This window comes from Melanerpes formicivorus, unplaced genomic scaffold (genome assembly GCF_026170545.1).
Source record: "Melanerpes formicivorus ecotype bairdi unplaced genomic scaffold, bMelFor1.0.p_v2 SCAF_127, whole genome shotgun sequence".
Classification (NCBI taxonomy): domain Eukaryota; kingdom Metazoa; phylum Chordata; class Aves; order Piciformes; family Picidae; genus Melanerpes; species Melanerpes formicivorus.
The window spans coordinates 294,121-318,434 of NW_027142479.1; the positions used below are offsets into that span (position 1 = coordinate 294,121).

General features: G+C 57.6%; 1 protein-coding gene and 1 long non-coding RNA gene across 2 annotated transcripts; both read right to left on the reverse strand.

Annotated features, from left to right (window-relative positions):
* Positions 1-10,839: 10,839 nt before the first annotated feature.
* LOC137456521 (G2/M phase-specific E3 ubiquitin-protein ligase-like) lies at positions 10,840-19,738 on the reverse strand. The gene is made up of 7 exons (XM_068167986.1): positions 19,687-19,738; positions 12,420-12,511; positions 12,225-12,323; positions 11,764-11,888; positions 11,365-11,527; positions 11,172-11,278; positions 10,840-10,957 (listed from the first exon to the last, which is right to left on the reverse strand). Exons 1-7 carry the CDS (start codon positions 19,736-19,738, stop codon positions 10,840-10,842), a joined length of 756 nt encoding a protein of 251 aa, XP_068024087.1.
* A 3,741-nt stretch (positions 19,739-23,479) lies between these two features.
* Positions 23,480-23,925, reverse strand: LOC137456520 (uncharacterized). Its single transcript, XR_010991039.1, has 3 exons — positions 23,837-23,925; positions 23,622-23,713; positions 23,480-23,525 (listed from the first exon to the last, which is right to left on the reverse strand). It is a non-coding gene; the product is annotated as an uncharacterized lncRNA (long non-coding RNA).
* Between the last annotated feature and the right edge of the window lie 389 nt (positions 23,926-24,314).

A 24,314-nucleotide genomic window follows, 5' to 3' on the forward strand; every position in this document is an offset into this window, starting at 1 on the left:
TTCCACAGGCGGCTGATGATTTGTTCTACAAGCAACTGGAGGCTGTCTCAAGATCATCTGATCTTGTCCTTGTTGGTGACTTCAACCTCCCAGATATCTGCTGGGAACTTCATTCAGCAGGGAGGAGGCAGTCCAGAAGATTCCTGGAGCGAATGGAGGACTGCTTCCTGACACAGCTGTTAAGCGAGCCTACCAGGGGACAGGCTCTGCTTGACCTGCTGTTCTGCAATAGGGAAGGGCTGGTGGGAGACGTGACCGTGGGAGGCTGCCTAGGGTGCAGTGACCACGAGATAGTGAAGTTTTCAATATGCAGGGAGCTAGGGAGGAGCACCAACAGAACCTCCACCTTGGACTTCCGAAGGGCGAACTTCAGCCTATTTAAAAAACTTGTCTGCAAAGTCCCCTGGGTACCAGCCCTCATGAACCAAGGGGTTCAGGAGGGTTGGACCTACTTCAAACAGGAGCTCTTGAAGGCACAGGAATTGGCGGTTCCCATGTGCCGGAAGGCAAGCCGGCGGGGAAGGCGACCAGCCTGGATGAGCAAGCAGCTCCTGGAGGATTTAAGGGGGAAGAGGAGGCTGTATCACCTTTGGAAGGAGGGGAAGGCTTCTCGAGGTATGTTCAAGGAAGCTGTTAGATTATGTAGGAATAAAATTAGGGAGGCTAAGGCCCAGCTGGAACTGAAGCTGGCCACCTCAGTCAAAGATAATAAAAAGCATTTTTATAAATATATTAACAATAAGAAGAAGGGCAGGAAGAACCTGAACTCCCTAGTGGACCTGGAGGGGAACACAGTTACTGAGGATGAGGATAAAGCTGAGGTCCTGAACACCTTCTTTACCTCAATGTTTAACAGCAAGGCAGGAGTTCAGGACGAGTGGTCTCCGGAGCTGGGCGTTGGGGTCGGGGAGCAGAGTAATACCCTGGAAATCCATGAGGAGTTAGTTCGGGACCTGCTGAGCCACTTGGATATCCACAAGTCCATGGGACCAGATGGGATCCATCCTAGGGTGCTGAGAGAGCTGGCGGATGTGCTAGCTAGGCCACTCTCCATCATTTTCCTCCAGTCCTGGCTCACTGGTGAGGTCCCAGATGACTGGAAACTGGCCAACGTGGTCCCCATCCACAAGAAGGGTCGGATGGAGGAACCTGGAAACTCCAGGCCTGGCAGCCTGACCTCAGTGCCAGGGAAAGTGATGGAGCAGATTATCCTGGCAGCAATAACTGCGCACCTGAAGGATGGCCAAGGGCTCAGGTCCAGCCAACATGGATTCAGGAAGGGCAGATCCTGCCTCTCCAACCTGATCTCTTTCTATGATCAGGTGACCCGCCTGGTGGATGTGGGGAGGCCTGTGGATGTGGTCTACCTAGACTTCAGCAAGGCCTTTGACACCGTCCCCCACAGCAAACTGCTGACTAAGCTGTCAGCCTGTGGATTGGACCACTACACTCTGTGCTGGGTTAGGAACTGGCTGGAGGGCCGGGCCCAGAGAGTGGTCGTGAACGGTGCCGCATCCAGCTGGAGGCCAGTCACCAGTGGTGTCCCCCAGGGATCAGTGCTGGGCCCTGTCCTCTTCAACATATTCGTTGATGATCTGGATGAAGGGGTAGAGTCAGTCATCAGCAAGTTTGCAGATGACACAAAGTTAGGGGCAGATGTTAGTCAATTAGAGGGTAGAAAGGCTCTGCAGAGGGACCTCGACCGACTGGAAAGATGGGCAGAGTCCAATGGGATGGCTTTCAACAAGTCCAAGTGCCGAGTGCTGCACTTTGGCTATGGCAATCCCATGCAGAGCTATAGGCTGGGGTCGGAGTGGCTGGAGAGCTCCCAGACAGAGAGGGACCTGGGTGTGCTGATCGACAGCCACCTGAATATGAGCCAGCAGTGTGCTCAGGTGGCCAGGAGGGCCAATAGCATTCTGGCCTGCATTAGGAATAGTGTGGCCAGCAGGAGCAGGGAGGTCATAGTGCCCCTGTACTCTGCTCTGGTTAGGCCGCACCTTGAGTACTGTGTCCAGTTCTGGGCTCCTCAGTTTAAGAAGGACATTGAGACACTTGAGCGTGTCCAGAGAAGGGCAACAAGGCTGGTGAGAGGCCTTGAACACAAGCCCTATGAGGAGAGGCTGAGGGAGCTGGGATTGTTTAGCCTGGAGAAGAGGAGGCTCAGGGGTGACCTTATTGCCCTCTACAACTACCTGAAGGGTGGTTGTAGCCAGGAGGGAGTTGGCCTCTTCTCCCAGGCAACCAGCACCAGAACAAGGGGACACAGTCTCAAGCTGCGCCAGGGGAGGTTCAGACTCGAGGTGAGGAGGAAGTTCTTCACCGAGCGAGTCATTCGGCATTGGAATGGGTTACCCAGGGAGGTGGTTGAGTCAGCGACCCTGGAGGCGTTCAAGGGGAGATTGGACGTGGCACTTGGTGCCATGGTCTAGTCATGGGGTCTGCGGTGTCAGGTTGGACTCGATGATCCTCGAGGTCCTTTCCAACCTGGGTGATACTGTGATACTGTGACAAGGGCAGGGTCCTGCATCTGGGGAGGAGTAACAGCAGGCACCAGGACAGGTTAGGAGCTGCCCTGCTGGAGAGCAGCTCCGTGCAGTCTTAGTGGACAAGTTCTGCATGGGACAGCAATGTGCCCTGGTGGCCAAGAGAGCCAATGGGGTCCTGGGGTGCAGCAAGGAAAGTGTGGCCAGCAGGGCTGGGCAGGTTCTGCTCCCCCTCTGCTCTGCCCTGCTGAGACCACAGCTGTAATCCTGGGTCCAGTTCTGGGCTCCCCAGCTCCAGAGAGACAGAGAGCTGCTGGGGACAGTCCAAGGGAGAGCCAGGAGGATGCTTAGGGGACTTGAGCATCTCCCCTGGGAAGAGAGGCTGAGAGCCCTGAGGCTGTTTAGTCTGGAGAAGAGAAGGCTGAGAGGGATCTGATCAATGTCTATCGATAGCTGAGGGCTGGGGGGCGAGGGGAGGGGGCCAAGCTCTTGTGGGTGGTGCACAGCAATCAGCCAAGGAACAGTGGAGACAAACTGGAACAGAGAAGGTTTCAGCTCAACAGGAGGAGAAACTTCTTTGGTGTGAGGCTGCTGGAGCCCTGGAGCAGGCTGCCCAGAGAGGTTGTGGAGTCTCCTGCTCTGGAGCCTTCCCAAGCCCTGCATCCTGGATGCATTCCTGTGCAGACTGCCCTGGGTGCTGCTGCTCTGGCAGCCACTCACTCCTAGATCTATGACTACTGTGTTCACAGGTGAATGTATTGCAGCACAGGTGTGAGCACATGCAGGCACAGTCTCCTCCCTTCAGGCCACTCACATCCTGGGCTGCATCAAAAGAAGAGTGCCCAGCAGATGGAAGGAGGTGAGAGTGCCACTCTGCTCTGCTGAGACCTCACCTGGAGTACTGTGTCCAGACCTGGGGCACTCAGTGTAAGAAGAAGATCAACCTGAGGCAGCAGGTCTGGAGCACAGCCCTGTGAGGAGAGGCTGAGGGAGCTGGGGCTGCTTAGCTTGGAGAAGAGGAGGCTCAGGGGAGACCTTCTTGCTCTCTACAGCTGCCTGAAGGGAGGTTGTAGCCAGGTGGGGGTTGGGCTCTTCTCCCAGGCACCCAGCACCAGAACAAGAGGACACAGTCTCAAGCTGTGCCAGGGGAGGTTTAGGCTGGAGGTGAGGAGAAAGTTCTTCCCAGACAGAGGAATTGGCCCTTGGGATGTGCTGCCCAGGGAGGTGGTGGAGTCCCCACCCCTGGAGGTGTTTAGGAAGAGCCTGGATAAGGCCCTTGGTGCCATGGCTCAGTTGATCAGATGGTGCTGGGGGAGAGGTTGGACTGGATGACCTCTGAGGTCTTTTCCAACCTGGTTCATTCTATTCTACTCAGTTCCCTGAGGTACTTTGTGAACTGAAGGGCCCAGAACTGGACACAATATTCCAGCTGTGGCCTCAGCAGGGCACTAACAACACATAACCATGTATGGAGGAGTCACCATGCCTGGAGATGTTCAACAAGCATTTGAGCACAGCACCTTGGGACATGGCTTAATGGCCATGGTGGTGTGGGGCTGATGGTTGGGCTGGAGTATCTTAGAGGCCTCTTCCAACCTTAAGGATTCTCTACTGCCATGAAACACACCAACTGACCCCATTTTGACTGACAAGCTGTTACCTGGAGCAGGCTAGAGACAACAATCACATCCTTTCTGTGCTTGCAGACAGTTTTGGAAGCACAGGAACTGTTTCTTGCTTCTTTAATACTTCTTCAGAACCTGCTGTCTCTTTTTCACATATCACTTTGTCCTCAGCTGCTACTGCACCCCCACTTTTAGAGCTTCAGAATTACTCACTGAGAAGTTGGCTGGTTCTGGAGCCAGATGCCTGAACCCCTCAAGCAATGCCCCAACTGGCTTTTGTGTCTGCTGTGCTGCTGCAGTCCTGCTCTTGAAGCTGCTGCCATCCCAGGAATGAGGATGTCCCTCACACCCATGGCAGGTAAAGAATCAGAAAGAAGCCTGCAGGTGATCAGTCAACCAAGCACCCATCATTTGGGATCAATACCTGCCTGGTGTAGGTAGCAGGGACCCAGCGGCCGGAAGATCTCGCGCTGTACGGGAAGATAGGGCCCCTCTCCTGAGAGCCAATAGCGTTCAGTTTACGGTGCCAGCAGACAGAAGTGACCTAAGCCTCAGCTACACAGTGCAGCGTCGCTCACTAATGAACGCCATTTGCCGTCCACCACATTGGTGTCTGCGAGCCGATGGACCGAGCGGCCTGGGGTTGGCCGCCGTGCCGTTCCTGAACCAGGTCGCCGCGCCTACGACAGGCAACAGACCTGCTCCATCAGGTCCGTGTCCTTCCAGGCTTCAGACGTGGATGCAGCGCTGCAGGGGAGGTCTCACCAAAACAAAGTAGCAGAAGCAGAGGGCTCCAGGCTGCAAATTACACGGCAATTGGGCTTTGAATTACCCAGTAATTGGGAAGATAATTAGCAGGTAACCTGCCCCAACCTGCCCTGGCTACCCCGTGGACAGCCTGTGCATGGCACCTGCTGTGTAATTAAAGAGCAGGTCGCTGGCTGGATGTGTTCCAGGAAAGAAAAGGATACCTGAAGTGTGACTAAGAGGAACTCAGAGGTAATGCCTGGTGTGCTTCAGAACATGAGATGTGTCATCTGCCTTGACTCCAGGCCAAGTCCAAACCACTGCCAGGCTGCCCTCTGAAGCTGCCTGAGTGAAAGCCACATTCTAGCAGCTCTGCCCTCGAGAGTGAACATTTCTTGAGGGCAGCCATCGAGGGAATCAGCTCAGTGTCACCTACCCCTCCCTGCAGCCAGGGGCTGCCTGCCTCCACCTCCACACAGGCAAGCTGAATTCATGCCAATATCACAGCTTCTGCAGAGCTGCTGCCGAGAGTCCTTCGGCTGCAATCCTTGTTCCACACCTGGGGCAGGGCAATTCCAAGCACAAATCCAGGCTAGGTATGGAGTGGCTCAGGAGAGCCTTGAGGGGAAGGACTTGGAGCTGTCAGTTGGTGACAAACTCCCCAGGAGCCAGCAATGGTGGCTGGCAGCCCAGCAGGCAGCTGTGTGCTGAGCTGCAGCCAGAGCAGGGAGAGCAGCAGCACAGGGAGGGGATTGAACCCCCCTGCTCAGACCCCACCTGCAGCACTGCCTCCAGTTCTAGGGCCCCCAGCAGGAGAAGGACCTGGAGCTGCTGGGGAGGCTTTAGAGGAGGCCACAAAGATGATCAGAGGGCTGGGGGGTTGGACCTGGATGATCATAGCCCCCTTCAGATACTGGAAGGCTGCTCTAGGGTCTCCCTGGAGCCTTCTCTTCCCCAGGCTAAACAGTCCCAACTCTCCCAGCCTGTCTTCATAGCAGTTCTCCAGCCCTGTAGCCTCCTCTGGAGCTTCTCCAGCAGGTCCACATCCTTCTTGTGTCAGGGTCCCTGCTTCCTGCTCTCCTCTGGTCACTGGGTGTGACCTATCCAATCTCCATCTCTGCTCTTTTGCAAGGCCTGGGCAAACTGTGATGCAAGGACTAGTGCTGTACCTGGCTGATTGATTGTCATTAGCAGTCAACCAATGTTCCTCCTGGTAACTTTTGTCTTCTGGCCTCAGAAAGCCCAAACCAGCTGCTCCCAATGGCTTGTTCCTGTCCTAAAAACACCTGGGAAGAAAGGCTGGCAGCAAGAAGGCTTAGAGCTCTCTTCAGAGAGCAGGAGCCATGGAGAGGCAGTGACACTGATGAGCCTTCTGCAAGGACACAGGACAGTGAAAGTCTGATGGATGGTGTGGAGCCCAGCTCTGCTGGGGAGGGTCTGTGCCTGCACATGTGTCTGACCTGGGGGGAGAGGGGGGGTTCTGTCATCCCTCTCCTCTGTCACAGGGTGGTGTTTTAATCCATGTGGGGAAGTGAGTTGTGAGATTGCTACAGGCAGGCTTCACCAATCGACAGCCAAGTGAGGAATGGATCTGAAATCCTGCCCCAGGGTGAGAATTCCATCCCTGCTTTTGCACAGTGCATAATGAGCCAGTGGAGCTCATTTCTCTGAGGTATTACAGAGGCAAATCACTGTGGCAAGCCCCAAATAACGATTAGATGGTAGTGGGGAGCAGAAAAAGTTTCACAGAGCAGTAAATGTCTGCAGCTCCCACAGCTAAGAGCGAAGCTGAGCCCAGCTCCATGGCATCAGGGCAGCTAAAGGGAGCTGCAAAGCATCTCTGCCACCAGCCAGCATGGCATGGGTGATGTGCCAGCTGTATGGACCAGGAAGCTCAGCCTCCTGCTTCTGCCTGAGGAGGCACAAAACCAGTTTCTGGCCTTATCTGTCTCATGCTAGTTTTGATCTCCTAAGGTTTACAGCTGGATCTTCCTGGGACAGATGAAATCAAAGTGACAGAGGCCAGAACACACTCTAGCAGGCAGCTCTAGATATATGCTCTCTCTATATTCTGTGGCTACCTCTTATCCTCACTTAGAACCAGAGAATTGTTTGGGCAGGAAAAGCCCTCTGAGATCACCCAGTCCAAACATCAGCCCAATCACTAACCCACATCCCCAAGTGCCATGGCCACACCTTTCCTGAGCACCTCCAGGGATGGGGACTCCAACACTTCCCTGGGCAGCCTGTGCCAAGCCCTCAGCACTCTTGCAGCAAAGAATTTTCTCCTCATCTCCAACCTAACCCTCTCCTGGCACAAATGAGATCCCTTTGCACTTGTACAACATTTGTTCTCATACTGCCCCTGTACACATGGCTGCAGAATCCCACCAGTAACATCCCATCATGAACGAGTTCCATCTGTGTGTAGGTTTACTCCTTGCTCTTCAGCCAGGGGCAGCCCTTCCTTCTCACCTCAGGCCAGGTTCATTGCTGAAAGAGCCTTCCATGAGAATCCTTCCCAGAAGGCCACTTCAGGGATCCACTGGTACTGTCTTGAGCAGATCACAAGTCCAAAGGCAGAGCAATCACCCCAGAGAGCACTGCTGTATCTGGAAGGCACAACTTCATGTTCTGAGAGCTGTGTGGGTTCCTCCCCAGGACACAATGCTGCTCTCAGACTGGCTGTATCCCTTCAGCTTCCATCCTCTTCTTGATTAAAGAAATAGCAAATGCTTCTCTGAAGTCTTCAAGATGAGTTCTGTAACACTTTGAGAAGACTGGGCTCAGGTTGGAGCCTCTCACTCCAAGAAGGACATGGAGGGGTTGGGTGCGAGGCTCCTGCTCCACCACCACCATCCCTGCACCATCCAAGAGCCAGGGGCAAGACCCTCACCAGCAACAACACCACCCAGAGGAGCTCAGCCCCAGGGAGGAGACACAGCCAGCACCCAGGGAGGATATTGGAGTAGTCATCAAACACTGCCCTCACAACCAGGGGGCCACCAGGCCCCCCAGCCTTTGCTGTCACCATCACCCAGTGTGCACCAAGGGCACTCACCAGAGATCAGAGGAGGATCCTCAGCCCAGATGGGCTCAGCTTAGGACTCCTGCCTTTCCTGGGGGGGATTAAATAGGGCAGTGGGTGGGGAGGGCCAAGTGGCCACACCTGGGGTGGGAGGAGACTCCAACAGAGCCCAGGTGCTGTGGGATTTGAGGGGAAAAAGGGGGAAATGGGGCAGGTGAGGGACTTTTGGGGTGTTGCAATGGGTTGGGGCAGACCCCCTCCCCACAACGGGCAGAAAGAACGACTCAGACAAAGGGATTGCAAAAGTGATGGAAAGTTTAAACAGAAAGCAGTGAGTGTGTACAGAAAACCAGAAGCACAGTGACAAGAGAAACCCCAAAACAGACCCAGAAGCATCCCATCCCCACCTGAGGGTGCACCCAAGACCCCCAGGGCTCCTCCTTCTCCCCCCTCCCCCCCCCCCAGTGCTAGGCTAGTCTCAGCTGGCCAGATCTGAGACTGCCCTTCCCCCCCGTAGTCTTGGGCCTAGCCAGGCCCATGGCCAGGAGACATCTCCCCCATGGATTTCATAGTGGTGCAGGGGTTCATGGTAGGAAATCCCTAATTTCCTGTGTCCACCCACTGGGCTGGACTTCTGGACACAGGAAACAACCCCATAGCAGAGGGCACCCGGCCCAAACTACTACAGGTGTCAGGTAGTTGTAGGACTGGGGGGGATGGAGCAAAACTAGAAATGGGTAGATTCAGATTGGATGTCAGGAAGTTCTTCCCCATGAGGGTGGTGAGATCCTGGCACAGGTTGCCCAGGCAGGTGGTGGAAGCCTCATCCCTGGAGGTTTTAAGGCCAGGCTGGAGGTGGCTCTGGGCAATGCGATGCAGTGTGAGGTGTCCCTGGCCATGGCAGGGGGGTTGGAACAGGAACTTGAGGTCCCTTCCAACCCCAACAATTCTGAAACAGCTTTGCAGTTTAGGCTGGAAGAAATTCTTCACAGAAAGAGAGTTTGGCCATTGGGATGTGCTGCCCAGGAGGTGGTGGAGGAGGCACTTGCTGCCATGGTTTAGTTGATTAGATGGTGTTGGGTGGTAGGTTGGACCTGATGATCTTGGAGGTCCCTTCCAGCCTGGTTGATTCTGTGATTCTGTGGTGCTGCTAGGGAGTAGGAAGCCAACAGGAAAGTGAGTGTAAAGGCTGAAGTCCACAGCTGTGCTGGCTGGAGAAAACTGCTTGCAAACAGCAGTCCAGGTCAGGGAGGGCCTCCAGGGCTCCAGAGCTGCCATGCAGAGGTACTGAGTGATGCATTCACCCCGCAGGGCGCAGGGCAGATGGAAGCTTCGCCCACAGCTCAACTCCCAGCAGTCGATGGTAGCTCCACTCCTGCCACAGACACAGCAGATCTGGGAAGAGCACAGCAGCCTTCATCAGCATCTGCTCAGCACCTCCACAGCCAGCCCCTCGCCCCATGGCAGGGTGCCGTAGATCCCCACTGCTGTGGGCAGCCCCAGCTCCGCCTGGCACATGAGCCTCTGTGCAGCTGCTGGCAGCAAGACTTTTGCCCCAGAGCTGCTGGGAAGGGCTGGGCTTGCTTTCTTGGGCTCTTGTCTGTGACTCCAACACGGTGCTGCTCGAAGAAAAGAGGCTAATTGCCCTGAAGACAGGAGCACAAAGCAGGTGCTTGTAACCCTCTGGAATCCCATGAACGAGCAGGGGCTGGGCTCTCAACTCATCCTCTCTCAATGCCCGTGTTGAAATCCCAACGGCCCAAGGGCAGATCACCTGCTCACATCCAGCCAGCCGGGTCAAAATGCTGCCTGGCAGCAGGCTTCACACACCTCCAACAGCCTCTGACACGTGCAGTTGCCTCTCTGAAAGGTGAGGCTCGGGCTCTGGCTTCCAGCACCCCCAGGCAGCCTCAAGGGTCCCTGCCTGTTGGCTTCTCGACCTCAAAGCTGGAGCCTGCAGCAGGGAGGGAGGAGAAAGGGCAGTGGGCAGCTGGATTTACCTGGCTTGCTAAGGCCTCTTCCAGGACAGGGGGAACGGGGGCATCCCTCGGGGCCAGCACAGCTCAGGTGCCTGGGCGCTGTCCGGGCCGGCTGTAAGGATTTGCGGTGTGACGGCGCAAGCTGCAGCGGCGTGTGCCCCGCACGGGCCTGGCAGAGCTGGGGCAGCTGCAGCTGGCAGCTGCTGGGGAGCTGGAGGCAGCTGCCGCTGGCAGCCGGCTGGCGGTGCGGGGGCTGCCGGCCTGGGGGGGCAGCGAGCTGCGGGGCAGTGCCGGCGCTGCCTGGCTGCGGGGGCTGCTCCCTGCCATGGGGGCTGTGGCTCGGCTGCCCTGCTGGCATCTCCGGGGCCGGCTGTAGGCTTGGTCCTGGGCGCGGCGCTGCAGGCGGGAGCCGACTCGCACCCACATGGGCCCAGGGGCGACACAGCGGCTGCTGCCCTCGGGCCCTGCGCAGCTCTGCAGAGGCCCCGATCCGGCCTGGCTGGCACAGCTGGGGGCAGCAGTCTCACAGCTGGCGCTGGAAGCTGCAAAGAGAAGCAGGAGGGTGAAGAGCACAGCCTGCATGGCTGCGGCAGGCCAGGCCAGAGCAGTGCCCCGGCCCTGCTGCAGCAGAGGGGCTCTGCCAAGCCAGCCTGGGCACTCAGTGCCAGGACAGCAGCCCAGGGGCACCCCAGGGCTCTGGTTCTTACCAGTGCTGGGGCCAGCACAGCCTTGGCACTCCCAGCTGTCTGCATCGTCCCTCAGGCTGGAGCAGCTCCTGTGGCTTCCTTCAGCAGCACAGGAGCTGCACAGAAGCAGCTGCCAGGGCCTGGGGAAGCAAAGGGGTTGCTGGCTGGGAGGACAAAGTGACAGCAGCAGGGCAGTGTCCAGCAGGGCTCTGCATCTTGCAGCTCCTGCTTTGAGCCCTAGGCCAGACACAGCCCTTGTGCAGGGGCCTGAGGTGCAGTGTTGGGGACTTACCCCTCGACCTCTGCCCGTTCCCTGCCGCCTGGGCACAGGCACTGGCTGGCATCGCACCGGCTGTGCCTTGCCAGGAGGCTTTCCACTGCCTCAGCAGTCTCCCATGCAGGTGGTCTGATGGAGAAAGGAAAGTTGCTGAGTGCTTGCTGGCCCAGCATGGGGCAGCTGCAGGGTGTCCCTTGCCTGCCCCCTGCCCCGTTTCCCACTCCCCCTGGAGCTGAAGCCAGCCTCATGAGACAGTGGAGGCTGAGGAGCGCATGGGTAGCCCCCGGCCTGGCACAGCCCTGGCACCCTCCTTGCTTGTGAGCTGTGAAGAAAAGCAACCAACCTGCTGGGGATGCGGATGCCCATCCTGAGCATTTCCTGCTGGAACAGCTCTTTGTCCCTGCAGAGCAGGCACTGGAAAGCTGAAATGCCAGCACGCAGCGCATGGCCCTGCAGGAGGAACAGGAGGAGCATGAGGGAGGCCCTGGTGCTGCCGAGACCCTGCCGTGCCCCTGGGCTGAGGGGGCAGCTGGTACCTGGATGCAACGCCTGTGGAACCAGGCGTGCTGGCACGCTGGGCATCCCATGGTGCTGTAGGACTTGCTGTCATCCACAGCCTCTAAGCAGAGCAGGCAGTCGGTGTGGGGCTCTGGGTCCCTGTCCACCGCCTGCTGTGGGCGGTGCTGGGAGCAGAAGCCACTGTGGGGAAGAGCAAAGGGCTGGGCAAGCTGTGTGGTGCTGGCTCCTTCCCTGCTGCTGAGGAGGATGGCAGAGGAGGGGTGAAGGAGCCCCAGGGCTCGGCCAGCTCTGCCTGTGCCTGTGCCTGTGCCTGGCCTTGGGCAGAGGCCCAGCAGACTCCTTTCTGGTTTGCCTGAAGCTGGCAGGAAGGGGAGGGAAGGTGAGGAGCCTCCCTGGGCAGGGCCCTCAGCGCTTACCTGAAGCAGTCGAAGTATTGAGTGATGCATTCACCCCGCAGGGCGCAGGGCAGGTGGAAGCTTCGCCCACAGCTCAACTCCCAGCAGTCGATGGTAGCTCCACTCCTGCCACAGACACAGCAGATCTGGGAAGAGCACAGCAGCCTCCATCAGCATCTGCTCAGCACCTCCACAGCCAGCCCCTCGCCCCTTGGCAGGGTGCCGTAGATCCCCACTGCTGTGGACAGCCCCAGCTCCGCCTGGCACATGAGCCTCTGTACAGCTGCTGGCAGCAAGACTTTTGCCCCAGGGCTGCTGGGAAGGGCTGGGCTTGCTTTCTTGGGCTCTTGGCTGAGCTCCTGCAGTCCTTGGGCTTGGACTCAAGCAGGGCTTAGACCCTTCCAACCTCCACTGCACTGTGATACTGTGCTACTGTGAAACCTCTCCTGGCACCAATCTCCCTGGTTTTGCCAGGTCCTCACCTTCTGTGCTGCATTGTTGATTACTCTTTGGATATGAGAGAAGCAGTAGCCCACCCAGCCTGGTACGGAAACGACAGCATAAAGGTCACTGGCAAAGTACTGTAGGAGAGAAGAGAGAGCAGAGAAGGAGCTGCTGAGGAGAGTGTGGCAGGGCCAGGCTGTGGGAGGGCAGGAGGGAGCCCCTGAGGCACTCACCAGGCAGCAGTCATGGACACACAGCCCGTCCTGCTGTCTCTTCCATCCATAGAGTTCGGGGTCCAGCTCTGCCTGCAGGCACAGCTGGCAGGCTGCAGGGGACAGAGTGAATGGCAGAGGGCTGAGCACTTCTGTGGGGCCAGGGGAAGCCTGCCAGAGGACTTTGTGCCCAAGCAGCCCTGTGCCAGGCTGTGTGAGGGAAGCTTTGCCCTCACCTTGCTGCCTTGGGTTGGTGGCCATCTCCTTCCTGGCACTCGTCACCGCTGAGCCTTTGGAGTGTCCCTGACACCGCAGTGCTGAGGCTTCTCCTCCAAGTGCTCCTCTGCTGACTCTGAGGGAGAAGCAGCACAGGGCTGAGGGAGCAGCAGGACACAGCTGGGCCTGCAGCACAGGCCCTGAGCTCTGAGCTCTGGGCTCCAGTCCTCCCTCAGCAGCCCCCTGCCAGTCCTGTCCCTCCCCTGCCCTCTGCTCACCTCACCAGGTGCAACTGACCAAGGCCCTGAGCACAGTGCTCCCTTTTCTAGGCCATCTCCACAGGTCACCGTGGCCATTGTGCCATCAGCACTCTCCTGGACGCACCCCACCCCTGGCCACCACACCGTTGCCCAGCAGCCCTGAGGTGGCCCAGGAGCCCCCTGCTTGCCAGAGCTGGGGCTGCTGCTTCTGTCTTCCATCAAGGCAAGAAAGAGGAGCAATTCCACCTGCTGAGCTCAGGGGCCAGGGAAAGGTGGAAACTTCCCAGCCCTGCCTGGCTGGCACTGCGGGGGGCAGCCGGCTCAGAGCTGCCATTGGCAGCTGCAAAGAGAAGCAGGAGGCTGAAGGGCACAGCCTGCATGGCCTTGTCAGGAGGCCTTCAACTGCCTCAGCACTCTCCCATGCAGGTGGTCTGATGGAGAAATGGGGCAGCTGCAGGGAGTCCCTTGCCTCCCCCCTACCCTGTCTCCCACTCCCCCTCTAGCTGAAGCCAGCCTCATGGCAAGTGGAGGCTGAGGAGTTCAGCGGCAGCCCCTGGCCTGGCACAGCCCTGGCCCCTTCCTGTCTTGGGAGCTGGGAAGAAAAGCAACCAGCCTCCTGGGGATGTGGAGCCAAGGGGCAGCAGCACTGCGCTGTCCAGCAGAGCTCCAGAGCTTAGTCTCTGTCGCCGAGATCCACATCCTCTGACCCTGAGCACCCTGGGGGTGTTCAGCCTGGAGAGGAAGAGACTCCAGGGAGACCTTAGAGCAGCCTTGGAATACCTGAAGGCATTCTGCAGGATTGCTGCAGAGGGAGTTTTCTCCAGGGTGTCTGGAGTCAGGCCAAGGGGGAATGGTTTGAAGCTGAGGCAGAGCAGGGCTAGACTGGGGGTGAGGAAGTTCTTCAGTAGGAGGCTGGTGAGAGCCTGGAATGGGTTGTGCAGATTGGATGAGGCCCTGGGCAACCAAGTCTAGCTGAAAGGTGTCCCTGCCCATGAGAGGGGGGGTTGGAGTAGACAATCCCTGAGGTCCCTTCCTACCTAAGCCATTCCAGGACTGTGAGCTGTGCTCAATGCCTCTGCTGTAAGAGCTTTCCTGTGTGGGGCTGAGGACAGAGCAGTTCAGCTTTCCAGCACCAGCAGCCAGATGCCTCTTTAAGGACAAGCACATGCTGGGGTGGGGACCCTCTGGCTCACAGGGACTGCCCTGCTGCTGGCTTCCTGGCATTGAGGCCCATAGGTTGCTGTCAGCCTCCTTGCTGTCAGTCCATCAATCAGGGAGCTTTAATGGAGGAGAAGCTTCAATCGTGTTCCTTCCTGCAACTCAGCTGCTAACTGTAGGGCTGGGAGGCAGTGGAGCAGGTCCTAGGGAGGGCTCCAGCTGGCCAGAGTTTAAGGACCTTTCTCCACAAGGAGTGTGGGACCTGGGGTAAAGCCTCTGCTTGTTTTGCTTCTCCATCTGTGAAAGGGCTCTGTCGTTGGCTGTCAGCAGTGGCTGGTAGAGGGGAACCAAACCTGCTGAATTTGGATCAAAACTTCTCCTCCCAGATGTTGTGGAGAGCCTCCACAGTTCACAGATCACTCTCCATGAACAAGGACCTCCACAGGTCCTGAAGCTCTTCCTTCTCCTCTCAAGGCATGAAATAGAAACGGTTTTGTTTACTTGGTGTGTTGAAGTCTCAGTCCCCCTTCAGTTTCCTGCTCGTTCAGTCTGTGCCCTCTTTATCTTCCCAGACAATCTCTTTTGCCTCTGTTTGGCTCCCAGAAAATCTCTGTTCTAGCTGGGCAGGTGGAAAAGCAAATTCAATGCTTCCCCTCACAAAGAGGGGGCTTGGAGAAGGCAAGGCCCAGAGCAGTGTTTTGCTCATGCCACAAGCCACAGGAGCTCCCTGGCCAAGCAGTAACCATAATCCTTGCTTAGCTTTTTAAAGCAATCATTTCTTTGCCAGTTCCTCTGGTAAGATACAGACCTGGGGAGGTGTGGTTGGAAAGCTGCAACTAGGAGAGAGACCTGGGGATGATGGTTGGCAGTCACTGACCATGAGCCTGCAGTGCCCAGGTGGCTGAGAAAGCCAATGGCATCCTGGCTTGGGTCACACAGGAGCAGGCAGCAGGGACAGGAGGTGCCCATCCCCCTGTGCTCAGCACTGGGGAGGTCACACCTCGAGTGCTGTGTTCAGCTCTGGGCCCTCACTCCAGCAAGGACATTGAGGGCTGGAGCCTGTCCAGAGCAAGGCAGCGAGGCTGGGGAAGGTCCTGGAGCCCCTGGGCTAGAGGAGGGACTGAGGGAGGGAGAAGAGGGAAGGATGTGTAGGGATTGCCTTGCTGGATGGGTGCTTGGGGGGCAGGAAGTTCTTCTGGGCTGCTTTGAGATATTTTCTGTTTTCCTCCCAGTCCCTGCCTCATGCCCAGAGCTTTTGTGAGCCCTCCGTGGGTGCTGTGTTTGGATCCACTGAAAGCAGCAGCTCCGCTTGCCCCTCCCTGCTCACCCACAGCTGCATCTCCCAGCAAACTGGAGCAGGGCAAGGCCTCTGCTCCAGGGCTGGCAGTGATGTCTGAAGCTGTGTCTTTGGCTTCTCCTGTAGGCCTGCAGAGGAAAGGAACAAGGATGGGACTGAACAGAGCCAAATGCTCCAGTTGTGTGAAGTGAGAGACTTTGCAAGGCAGAAGCAAAGCGGAGCCTCATTGCCAGCTGAATTGTATTAGTGTTGCCAAGTAGAGCCAGAGCCACAGCTGCTCAGCAGGAGTATTCTGGGATGGAAGGAAAAGGCAACTTATCTGCAGACTCCTTGTTTTGTCCTTGTGAATTAACCAGCCCCAAGGTGCCTCACTGTGAATCTCTAATCCTGATCCCTGAGCCTTGTCCAGGGAGTGAACTTAGGAAAGATCCCCCCAGGCCTGCTGGGCTTTGTCCCAAGGAACACAAACAGCAAATAGCTCATTTCATTTCATTTCATTTCATTTCATTTCATTTCATTTCATTTCATTTCATTTCATTTCATTTCATTTCATAGTTTCATTTCATTTCATAGTTTCATGGTTTCATAGTTTCATTCAGGGTTGGAAGGGACCACAAGGATCATCTAGTTCCAACCCCCCTGCCATGGGCAGGGACACCCCACACTAGATCAGGCTGGACAGAGCCTCATCCAGCCTGGGCTTAAACACCCCCAGGGACAGGGCCTCGACCACCTCCCTGGACAACCCATTCCAGGGCTTCACCACTCTCATGGTGAAGAACCTCCTCCTCACATCTAGCCTGAATCTCCCCACCTCCAGCTTCATTCCATTCCCCCTAGTCCTATCACTGCCTGAGATCCTGAGCAGTCCTTCCCCAGCCTTCCTGTAGCCCCCTTCAGATACTGGAAGGCCACAATGAGGTCACCTTGGAGCCTTCTCTTCTGCAGACTGAACAGCCCCAACTCCTTCAGTCTGTCCTCACAGGAGAGGTGCTCCAGCCCTCTGATCATCCTTGTGGCCCTTCTCTGGGCACGCTCCAGCACCTCCACATCCCTCTTGTAATAGGGGCTCCAGAACTGGACACAGTACTCCAGGTGGGGTCTCACCAGGGCTGAGTAGAGGGGGAGGATCACCTCCCTTGACCTGCTGGCCACACTTCTCCTGCTGCAGCCCAGGATCTGATTGGCTTTGCGAGCTGCAAGTGCACACTGAGAGCTCCTGTTGAGCTTTTTGTCCACCAGCACCCCCAAGTCTCTCTCCTCAGGGCTGCTTTCCAGCCAGTCACTGCCCAGCCTGTATTTGTGCCTGGGATTGCCTCGACCCAGATGCAGGACCCTGTCCTTGGTCTTGTTGAACCTCATGAGGTTGGCTTGTGCCCACCTCTCCAGCCTGTCAAGGTCCCTCTGGATGGCCTCCCTTCCCTCCAGCCTGTCTGCTGCACCACACAGCTTGGTGTCATCAGCAAACCTGCTGAGGGTGCACTCAATGCCACTGTCCATGTCACCCACAAAGATGTTGAACAAGACAGGTCCCAGGACTGATCCCTGAGGGACTCCGCTTGTCCCTGGCCTCCACTGGGACATGGAGCCACTGACAGCCACTCTGGGTGCGGCCATCAAGCCATCATTCCATTCCATTCCATTCCATTCCATTCCATTCCATTCCATTCCATTCCATTCCATTCCATTCCATTCCATTCCATTTCATTTCATTTCATTTCATTTCATTCCATTCCATTCCATTCCATTCCATTCCATTTCATTTCATTCCATTCCATTCCATTCCATTCCATTCCATTCCATTCCATTCCATTTCATTTCATTCCATTCCATTCCATTCCATTCCATTTCATTTCATTCCATTCCATTCCATTCCATTTCATTCCATTCCATTCCATTCCATTTCATTTCATTCCATTCCATTCCATTTCATTTCATTTCATTTCATTTCATTTCATTTCATTTCATTTCATTCCATTCCATTCCATTCCATTCCATTCCATTCCATTCCATTTTTTGAATTGCTACCTGCCCTGAAGATTTCCCCTGGGCCCCAAATCAGTGCATTCCTTATCTTAAGGGATCTTCTCAATGTCTACAAATATCTGAGGGGTGGGTGCCAAGGAGAAGGGGCCAGGCTCTTTTTGATGGTGCAGGGAACAACAGGTACAAGCTGGAGCCCAGGAGGATCCACCTCAACCTGAGGAGTAAAACTTCTTTGGTGTGAGGGTGCTGGAGGCCTGGAGCAGGCTGCCCAGAGAGGTTGTGGAGTCTTCTCTGGAGACTTTCCAAACCCCACCTGGATGTGTTCCTGTGTGACCTGCCCTGGGTGATGCTGCTCTGGCAGAGGGGTTGGACTTGAGGGTCTCCAGAGGTCCCTTCCAACCCCTAACATTCCCCAATGCTGTGATTCTCTGATTTCTCCTCAGAGGAGAGCTGGACAAGTGTGTTGAGTACATTGATGGCCCTCTGCAGCTTGTGCTACCCCTCTGAGCACCACTGAAATGAGAAAGAGCAGCTGGAGCCCCATTCAGGGCAGGAGTCCCTCAGATAGCTCTCTTGGTCACCCTCCCACGGTTGACACCCTGCTGTCTCCCCATGTGGAGTGGCAATGATAGGGAGAGAGTCCTGTCCTTTGTGTGGAACTGCAGGCTGCAGGGCAGGAGCCCCCAGACCAAGGGTAGCACTGCAGCAGAACGAACAGGATGAGAGGAAATGGCCTCAGGTTGCCCCAGGGGAGGGTTAGGTTGGACATTAGAAGAAACTTCTTCCCTGAAAGGGTTCTCAAAGCCTGGCAGAGGCTGCCCAGGGAGGTGGTTGAATCTCCACTCCTGGAGGAGTTTCAAAGAGGCAGAGATGTGGTGCTGAGGGCCATGGCTTAGCCCCAGCCTTGGGAGAGTTAGAGAATGGTTGGAGTGGATGAGCTGAAAGACCTTATCCAACCAAAACAGTTCTTTGATTCTAAACCAGCTGTGTTGCTGTGTTCCTTCAGGTTTCTCCCTGGTGAGGAGCTTGGCAAGGGGTGCTGGTGGGACTGGAGGTGTTTCAAAGAGGCAGAGATGTGGTGCTGAGGGAGGTGGCTTAGCTCCAGCAGGGGGAAAACCTCAATAAACTGAAAACATTGCAAAGACAGAAATACCAGGCAGGAAAAGCCACCTTGTAACAGCCTCCTTTCTTCAGTAAGTGAGAAGAAACAGACCCAGAGAACTGAAAACATAAGATTGGAAATAGACCAAGTATGAAGTGAGGCACTGGAAAAGGCTGCCAGAGGAGCTGTGGAGGGTCCAACCTTGGAAGCATTCAAAGGCAGGCTGGATGGGGCCTTTAGCAAGCTGGTGAGGTAGGAGGCATCCCTGCCCGTGGAAGAAGGACTGGAACTAAACCCTTTCAACCCAAAGCATCCTGGAATTCTATGGTGATCTATGGAATAAGCCCAAAAAGCCCTGCTGGAAGTGGAGTTTCCTTTTGGGAATGTTCTCTAAAAGCATCACTCTAAACCAGACCCTGCCTGAAAGCAGCAGCTCTGTCCCAGGGCTCTGGAGCAGCTGCTGACATCAAGAGCAGGAGGACATCGATGGCAGCTGCCTGCTGGTGCTGGGGCTGCTGATCTGCAGTGCTGGAGATCCATGAGACTGCCCCAGTGCTGCCTGGATGCTGGTGCTGGTCCTGCTGGTGCTGGAGCATTGCAGGAGGGCTCTGCTGCTGCCATGCTGCTGGTGCTGAGGCTGTCGGTGATGCAGAGCTGTGGGAAGAGCCAGCTGGAAGCGGTGCCCAGCTGGAAGTGCTGGGCCTGGCACACTCTGGGCTGGCACTGAAGGCTTGGAGTTGAGCTGCTGGTTGACTTTAGTTCCATCAGCCATTAATTGTGCCACTGCCAGCCTGGGCTCTGCTTGCTGAGGAAAAGAAGGGAGGGGACAGAGAGAATGGCAGAGGGCTGAGCACTTCTGTGGGGCCAGGGGAAGCCTGCCAGAGGACTTTGTGCCCAAGCAGCCCTGTGCCAGGCTGTGTGAGGGAAGCTTTGCCCTCACCTTGCTGCCTTGGGTTGGTGGCCATCTCGTTCCTGGCACTCGTCACTGCTGAGCCTTTCGAGTGTCCCTGACACCGCAGTGCTGAGGCTTCTCCTCCAAGTGCTCCTCTGCTGACACTGAGGGAGAAGCAGCACAGGGCTGCCTGGCTCCGGGGGCTGCTCCCTGCCATGGGGGCTGTGGCTCGGCTGCCCTGGTGGCATCTCCGGGGCCGGCTGTGACGGCAGCAGGGCAGTGTCCAGCAGGGCTCTGCATCTTGCAGCTTCTGCTTTGAGCCCTAGGCCAGACACAGCCCTTGTGCAGGGGCCTGAGGTGCAGTGTTGGGGACTTACCCCTCGACCTCTGCCCGTTCCCTGCCGCCTGGGCACAGGCACTGGCTGGCATCGCACCGGCTGTGCCTTGCCAGGAGGCTTTCCACTGCCTCAGCAGTCTCCCATGCAGGTGGTCTGATGGAGAAAGGAAAGTTGCTGAGTGCTTGCTGGCCCAGCATGGGGCAGGTGCAGGGAGTCCCTTGCCTGCCCCCTGCCCCGTTTCCCACTCCCCCTGGAGCTGAAGCCAGCCTCATGAGACAGTGGAGGCTGAGGAGTGCATGGGTAGCCCCCGGCCTGGCACAGCCCTGGCACCCTCCTTGCTTGTGAGCTGTGAAGAAAAGCAACCAACCTCCTGGGGATGTGGATCCAAGTGGCAGCAGCACTGCGCTGTCCAGCAGAGCTCCAGATCTTAGTCTCTGTCACTGACATCCACATCCTCTATCCCTGCCTCGATAGAACTGCAGCCTCCTCTTCTCCAAGCACCTCATTCTTTCCTCATGGAGCCAGCTCAGCTGCCTGTACAGCAGCTTCTGCCCTCGCTCCTGCTTCCATTTCATTCTTCCTCTGCTCCTTTTTCTGCCTCTTTTCCTTCTCCACTTCCTCCCCATTCTGATCAACATTATAGGCAACAGCACCTCACTAATAAATTGTCCTCCCTGCCACCCAACAACTTTCTGTTCTTTCCTTCTAATAGCCAGAGCTAAGTGGCCATAGGCAGAGCATGTTCAGAGTCACCCTACTATTGCCCTCCTCGTCTGGATCAGACAAGCCTGGGCAACGTGGGCAATCTCCTGAAAACACAGACCTCCTGGCTCCTGCCTCAGTGTCTGGTTCAGGGCATTTTTGAGGCTTTTGTCCCTTCAGGACAGTGAGTTACTCAGGACCCGCTGAGCTGTTGGTCACCAAAACCTTTGCTGGATGAGGGGATACTCTGAGTTGCAATTTGTAATGCAAAAGGCAGGAATCATCCAAAATTGGAGGAAGGGAGACAGAGAGGAGAGAGCACTCTGCTGTGGCAGAGATCTGTGACTCCAACACGGTGCTGCTCGAAGAAAAGAGGCTAATTGCCCTGAAGACAGGAGCACAAAGCAGGTGCTTGTAACCCTCTGGAATCCCATGAACGAGCAGGGGCTGGGCTCTCAACTCATCCTCTCTCAATGCCCGTGTTGAAATCCCAACGGCCCAAGGGCAGATCACCTGCTCACATCCAGCCAGCCGGGTCAAAATGCTGCCTGGCAGCAGGCTGCACACACCTCCAACAGCCTCTGACACGTGCAGTTGCCTCTCTGAAAGGTGAGGCTCGGGCTCTGGCTTCCAGCACCCCCAGGCAGCCTCAAGGGTCCCTGCCTGTTGGCTTCTCGACCTCAAAGCTGGAGCCTGCAGCAGGGAGGGAGGAGAAAGGGCAGTGGCCAGCTGGATTTACCTGGCTTGCTAAGGCCTCTTCCAGGACAGGGGGAACGGGGGCATCCCTCGGGGCCAGCACAGCTCAGGTGCCTGGGCGCTGTCCGGGCCGGCTGTAAGGATTTGCGGTGTGACGGCGCAAGCTGCAGCGGCGTGTGCCCCGCACGGGCCTGGCAGAGCTGGGGCAGCTGCAGCTGGCAGCTGCTGGGGAGCTGGAGGCAGCTGCCGCTGGCAGCCGGCTGGCGCTGCGGGGGCTGCCGGCCTGGGGGGGCAGCGAGCTGCGGGGCAGTGCCGGCGCTGCCTGGCTGCGGGGGCTGCTCCCTGCCATGGGGGCTGTGGCTCGGCTGCCCTGCTGGCATCTCCGGGGCCGGCTGTAGGCTTGGTCCTGGGCGCGGCGCTGCAGGCGGGAGCCGACTCGCACCCACATGGGCCCAGGGGCGGCACAGCGGCTGCTGCCCTCGGGCCCTGCGCACCTCTGCAGAGGCCCCGATCCGGCCTGGCTGGCACAGCTGGGGGCAGCAGTCTCACAGCTGGCGCTGGAAGCTGCAAAGAGAAGCAGGAGGGTGAAGAGCACAGCCTGCATGGCTGCGGCAGGCCAGGCCAGAGCAGTGCCCCGGCCCTGCTGCAGCAGAGGGGCTCTGCCAAGCCAGCCTGGGCACTCAGTGCCAGGACAGCAGCCCAGGGGCACCCCAGGGCTCTGGTTCTTACCAGTGCTGGGGCCAGCACAGCCTTGGCACTCCCAGCTGTCTGCATCGTCCCTCAGGCTGGAGCAGCTCCTGTGGCTTCCTTCAGCAGCACAGGAGCTGCACAGAAGCAGCTGCCAGGGCCTGGGGAAGCAAAGGGGTTGCTGGCTGGGAGGACAAAGTGACAGCAGCAGGGCAGTGTCCAGCAGGGCTCTGCATCTTGCAGCTTCTGCTTTGAGCCCTAGGCCAGACACAGCCCTTGTGCAGGGGCCTGAGGTGCAGTGTTGGGGACTTACCCCTCGACCTCTGCCCGTTCCCTGCCAGCTGGGCACAGGCACTGGCTGGCATCGCACCGGCTGTGCCTTGCCAGGAGGCTTTCCACTGCCTCAGCAGTCTCCCATGCAGGTGGTCTGATGGAGGAAGGAAAGTTGCTGAGTGCTTGCTGGCCCAGCATGGGGCAGGTGCAGGGAGTCCCTTGCCTGCCCCCTGCCCCGTTTCCCACTCCCCCTGGAGCTGAAGCCAGCCTCATGAGACAGTGGAGGCTGAGGAGCGCATGGGTAGCCCCCGGCCTGGCACAGCCCTGGCACCCTCCTTGCTTGTGAGCTGTGAAGAAAAGCAACCAACCTGCTGGGGATGCGGATGCCCATCCTGAGCATTTCCTGCTGGAACAGCTCTTTGTCCCTGCAGAGCAGGCACTGGAAAGCTGAAATGCCAGCACGCAGCGCATGGCCCTGCAGGAGGAACAGGAGGAGCATGAGGGAGGCCCTGGTGCTGCCGAGACCCTGCCGTGCCCCTGGGCTGAGGGGGCAGCTGGTACCTGGATGCAACGCCTGTGGAACCAGGCGTGCTGGCACGCTGGGCATCCCATGGTGCTGTAGGACTTGCTGTCATCCACAGCCTCTAAGCAGAGCAGGCAGTCGGTGTGGGGCTCTGGGTCCCTGTCCACTGCCTGCTGTGGGCGGTGCTGGGAGCAGAAGCCACTGTGGGGAAGAGCAAAGGGCTGGGCAAGCTGTGTGGTGCTGGCTCCTTCCCTGCTGCTGAGGAGGATGGCAGAGGAGGGGTGAAGGAGCCCCAGGGCTCGGCCAGCTCTGCCTGTGCCTGTGCCTGTGCCTGGCCTTGGGCAGAGGCCCAGCAGGCTCCTTTCTGGTTTGCCTGAAGCTGGCAGGAAGGGGAGGGAAGGTGAGGAGCCTCCCTGGGCAGGGCCCTCAGCGCTTACCTGAAGCAGTCGAAGTATTGAGTGATGCATTCACCCCGCAGGGCGCAGGGCAGGTGGAAGCTTCGCCCACAGCTCAACTCCCAGCAGTCGATGGTAGCTCCACTCCTGCCACAGACACAGCAGATCTGGGAAGAGCACAGCAGCCTCCATCAGCATCTGCTCAGCACCTCCACAGCCAGCCCCTCGCCCCTTGGCAGGGTGCCGTAGATCCCCACTGCTGTGGACAGCCCCAGCTCCGCCTGGCACATGAGCCTCTGTGCAGCTGCTGGCAGCAAGACTTTTGCCCCAGAGCTGCTGGGAAGGGCTGGGCTTGCTTTCTTGGGCTCTTGGCTGAGCTCCTGCAGTCCTTGGGCTTGGACTCAAGCAGGGCTTAGACCCTTCCAACCTCCACTGCACTGTGATACTGTGCTACTGTGAAACCTCTCCTGGCACCAATCTCCCTGGTTTTGCCAGGTCCTCACCTTCTGTGCTGCATTGTTGATTACTCTTTGGATATGAGAGAAGCAGTAGCCCACCCAGCCTGGTACGGAAACGACAGCATAAAGGTCACTGGCAAAGTACTGTAGGAGAGAAGAGAGAGCAGAGAAGGAGCTGCTGAGGAGAGTGTGGGAGGGCCAGGCTGTGGGAGGGCAGGAGGGAGCCCCTGAGGCACTCACCAGGCAGCAGTCATGGACACACAGCCCGTCCTGCTGTCTCTTCCATCCATAGAGTTCGGGGTCCAGCTCTGCCTGCAGGCACAGCTGGCAGGCTGCAGGGGACAGAGTGAATGGCAGAGGGCTGAGCACTTCTGTGGGGCCAGGGGAAGCCTGCCAGAGGACTTTGTGCCCAAGCAGCCCTGTGCCAGGCTGTGTGAGGGAAGCTTTGCCCTCACCTTGCTGCCTTGGGTTGGTGGCCATCTCGTTCCTGGCACTCGTCACCGCTGAGCCTTTGGAGTGTCCCTGACACCGCAGTGCTGAGGCTTCTCCTCCAAGTGCTCCTCTGCTGACACTGAGGGAGAAGCAGCACAGGGCTGAGGGAGCAGCAGGACACAGCTGGGCCTGCAGCACAGGCCCTGAGCTCTGAGCTCTGGGCTCCAGTCCTCCCTCAGCAGCCCCCTGCCAGTCCTGTCCCTCCCCTGCCCTCTGCTCACCTCACCAGGTGCAACTGACCAAGGCCCTGAGCACAGTGCTCCCTTTTCTAGGCCATCTCCACAGGTCACCGTGGCCATTGTGCCATCAGCACTCTCCTGGACGCACCCCACCCCTGGCCACCACACCGTTGCCCAGCAGCCCTGAGGTGGCCCAGGAGCCCCCTGCTTGCCAGAGCTGGGGCTGCTGCTTCTGTCTTCCATCAAGGCAAGAAAGAGGAGC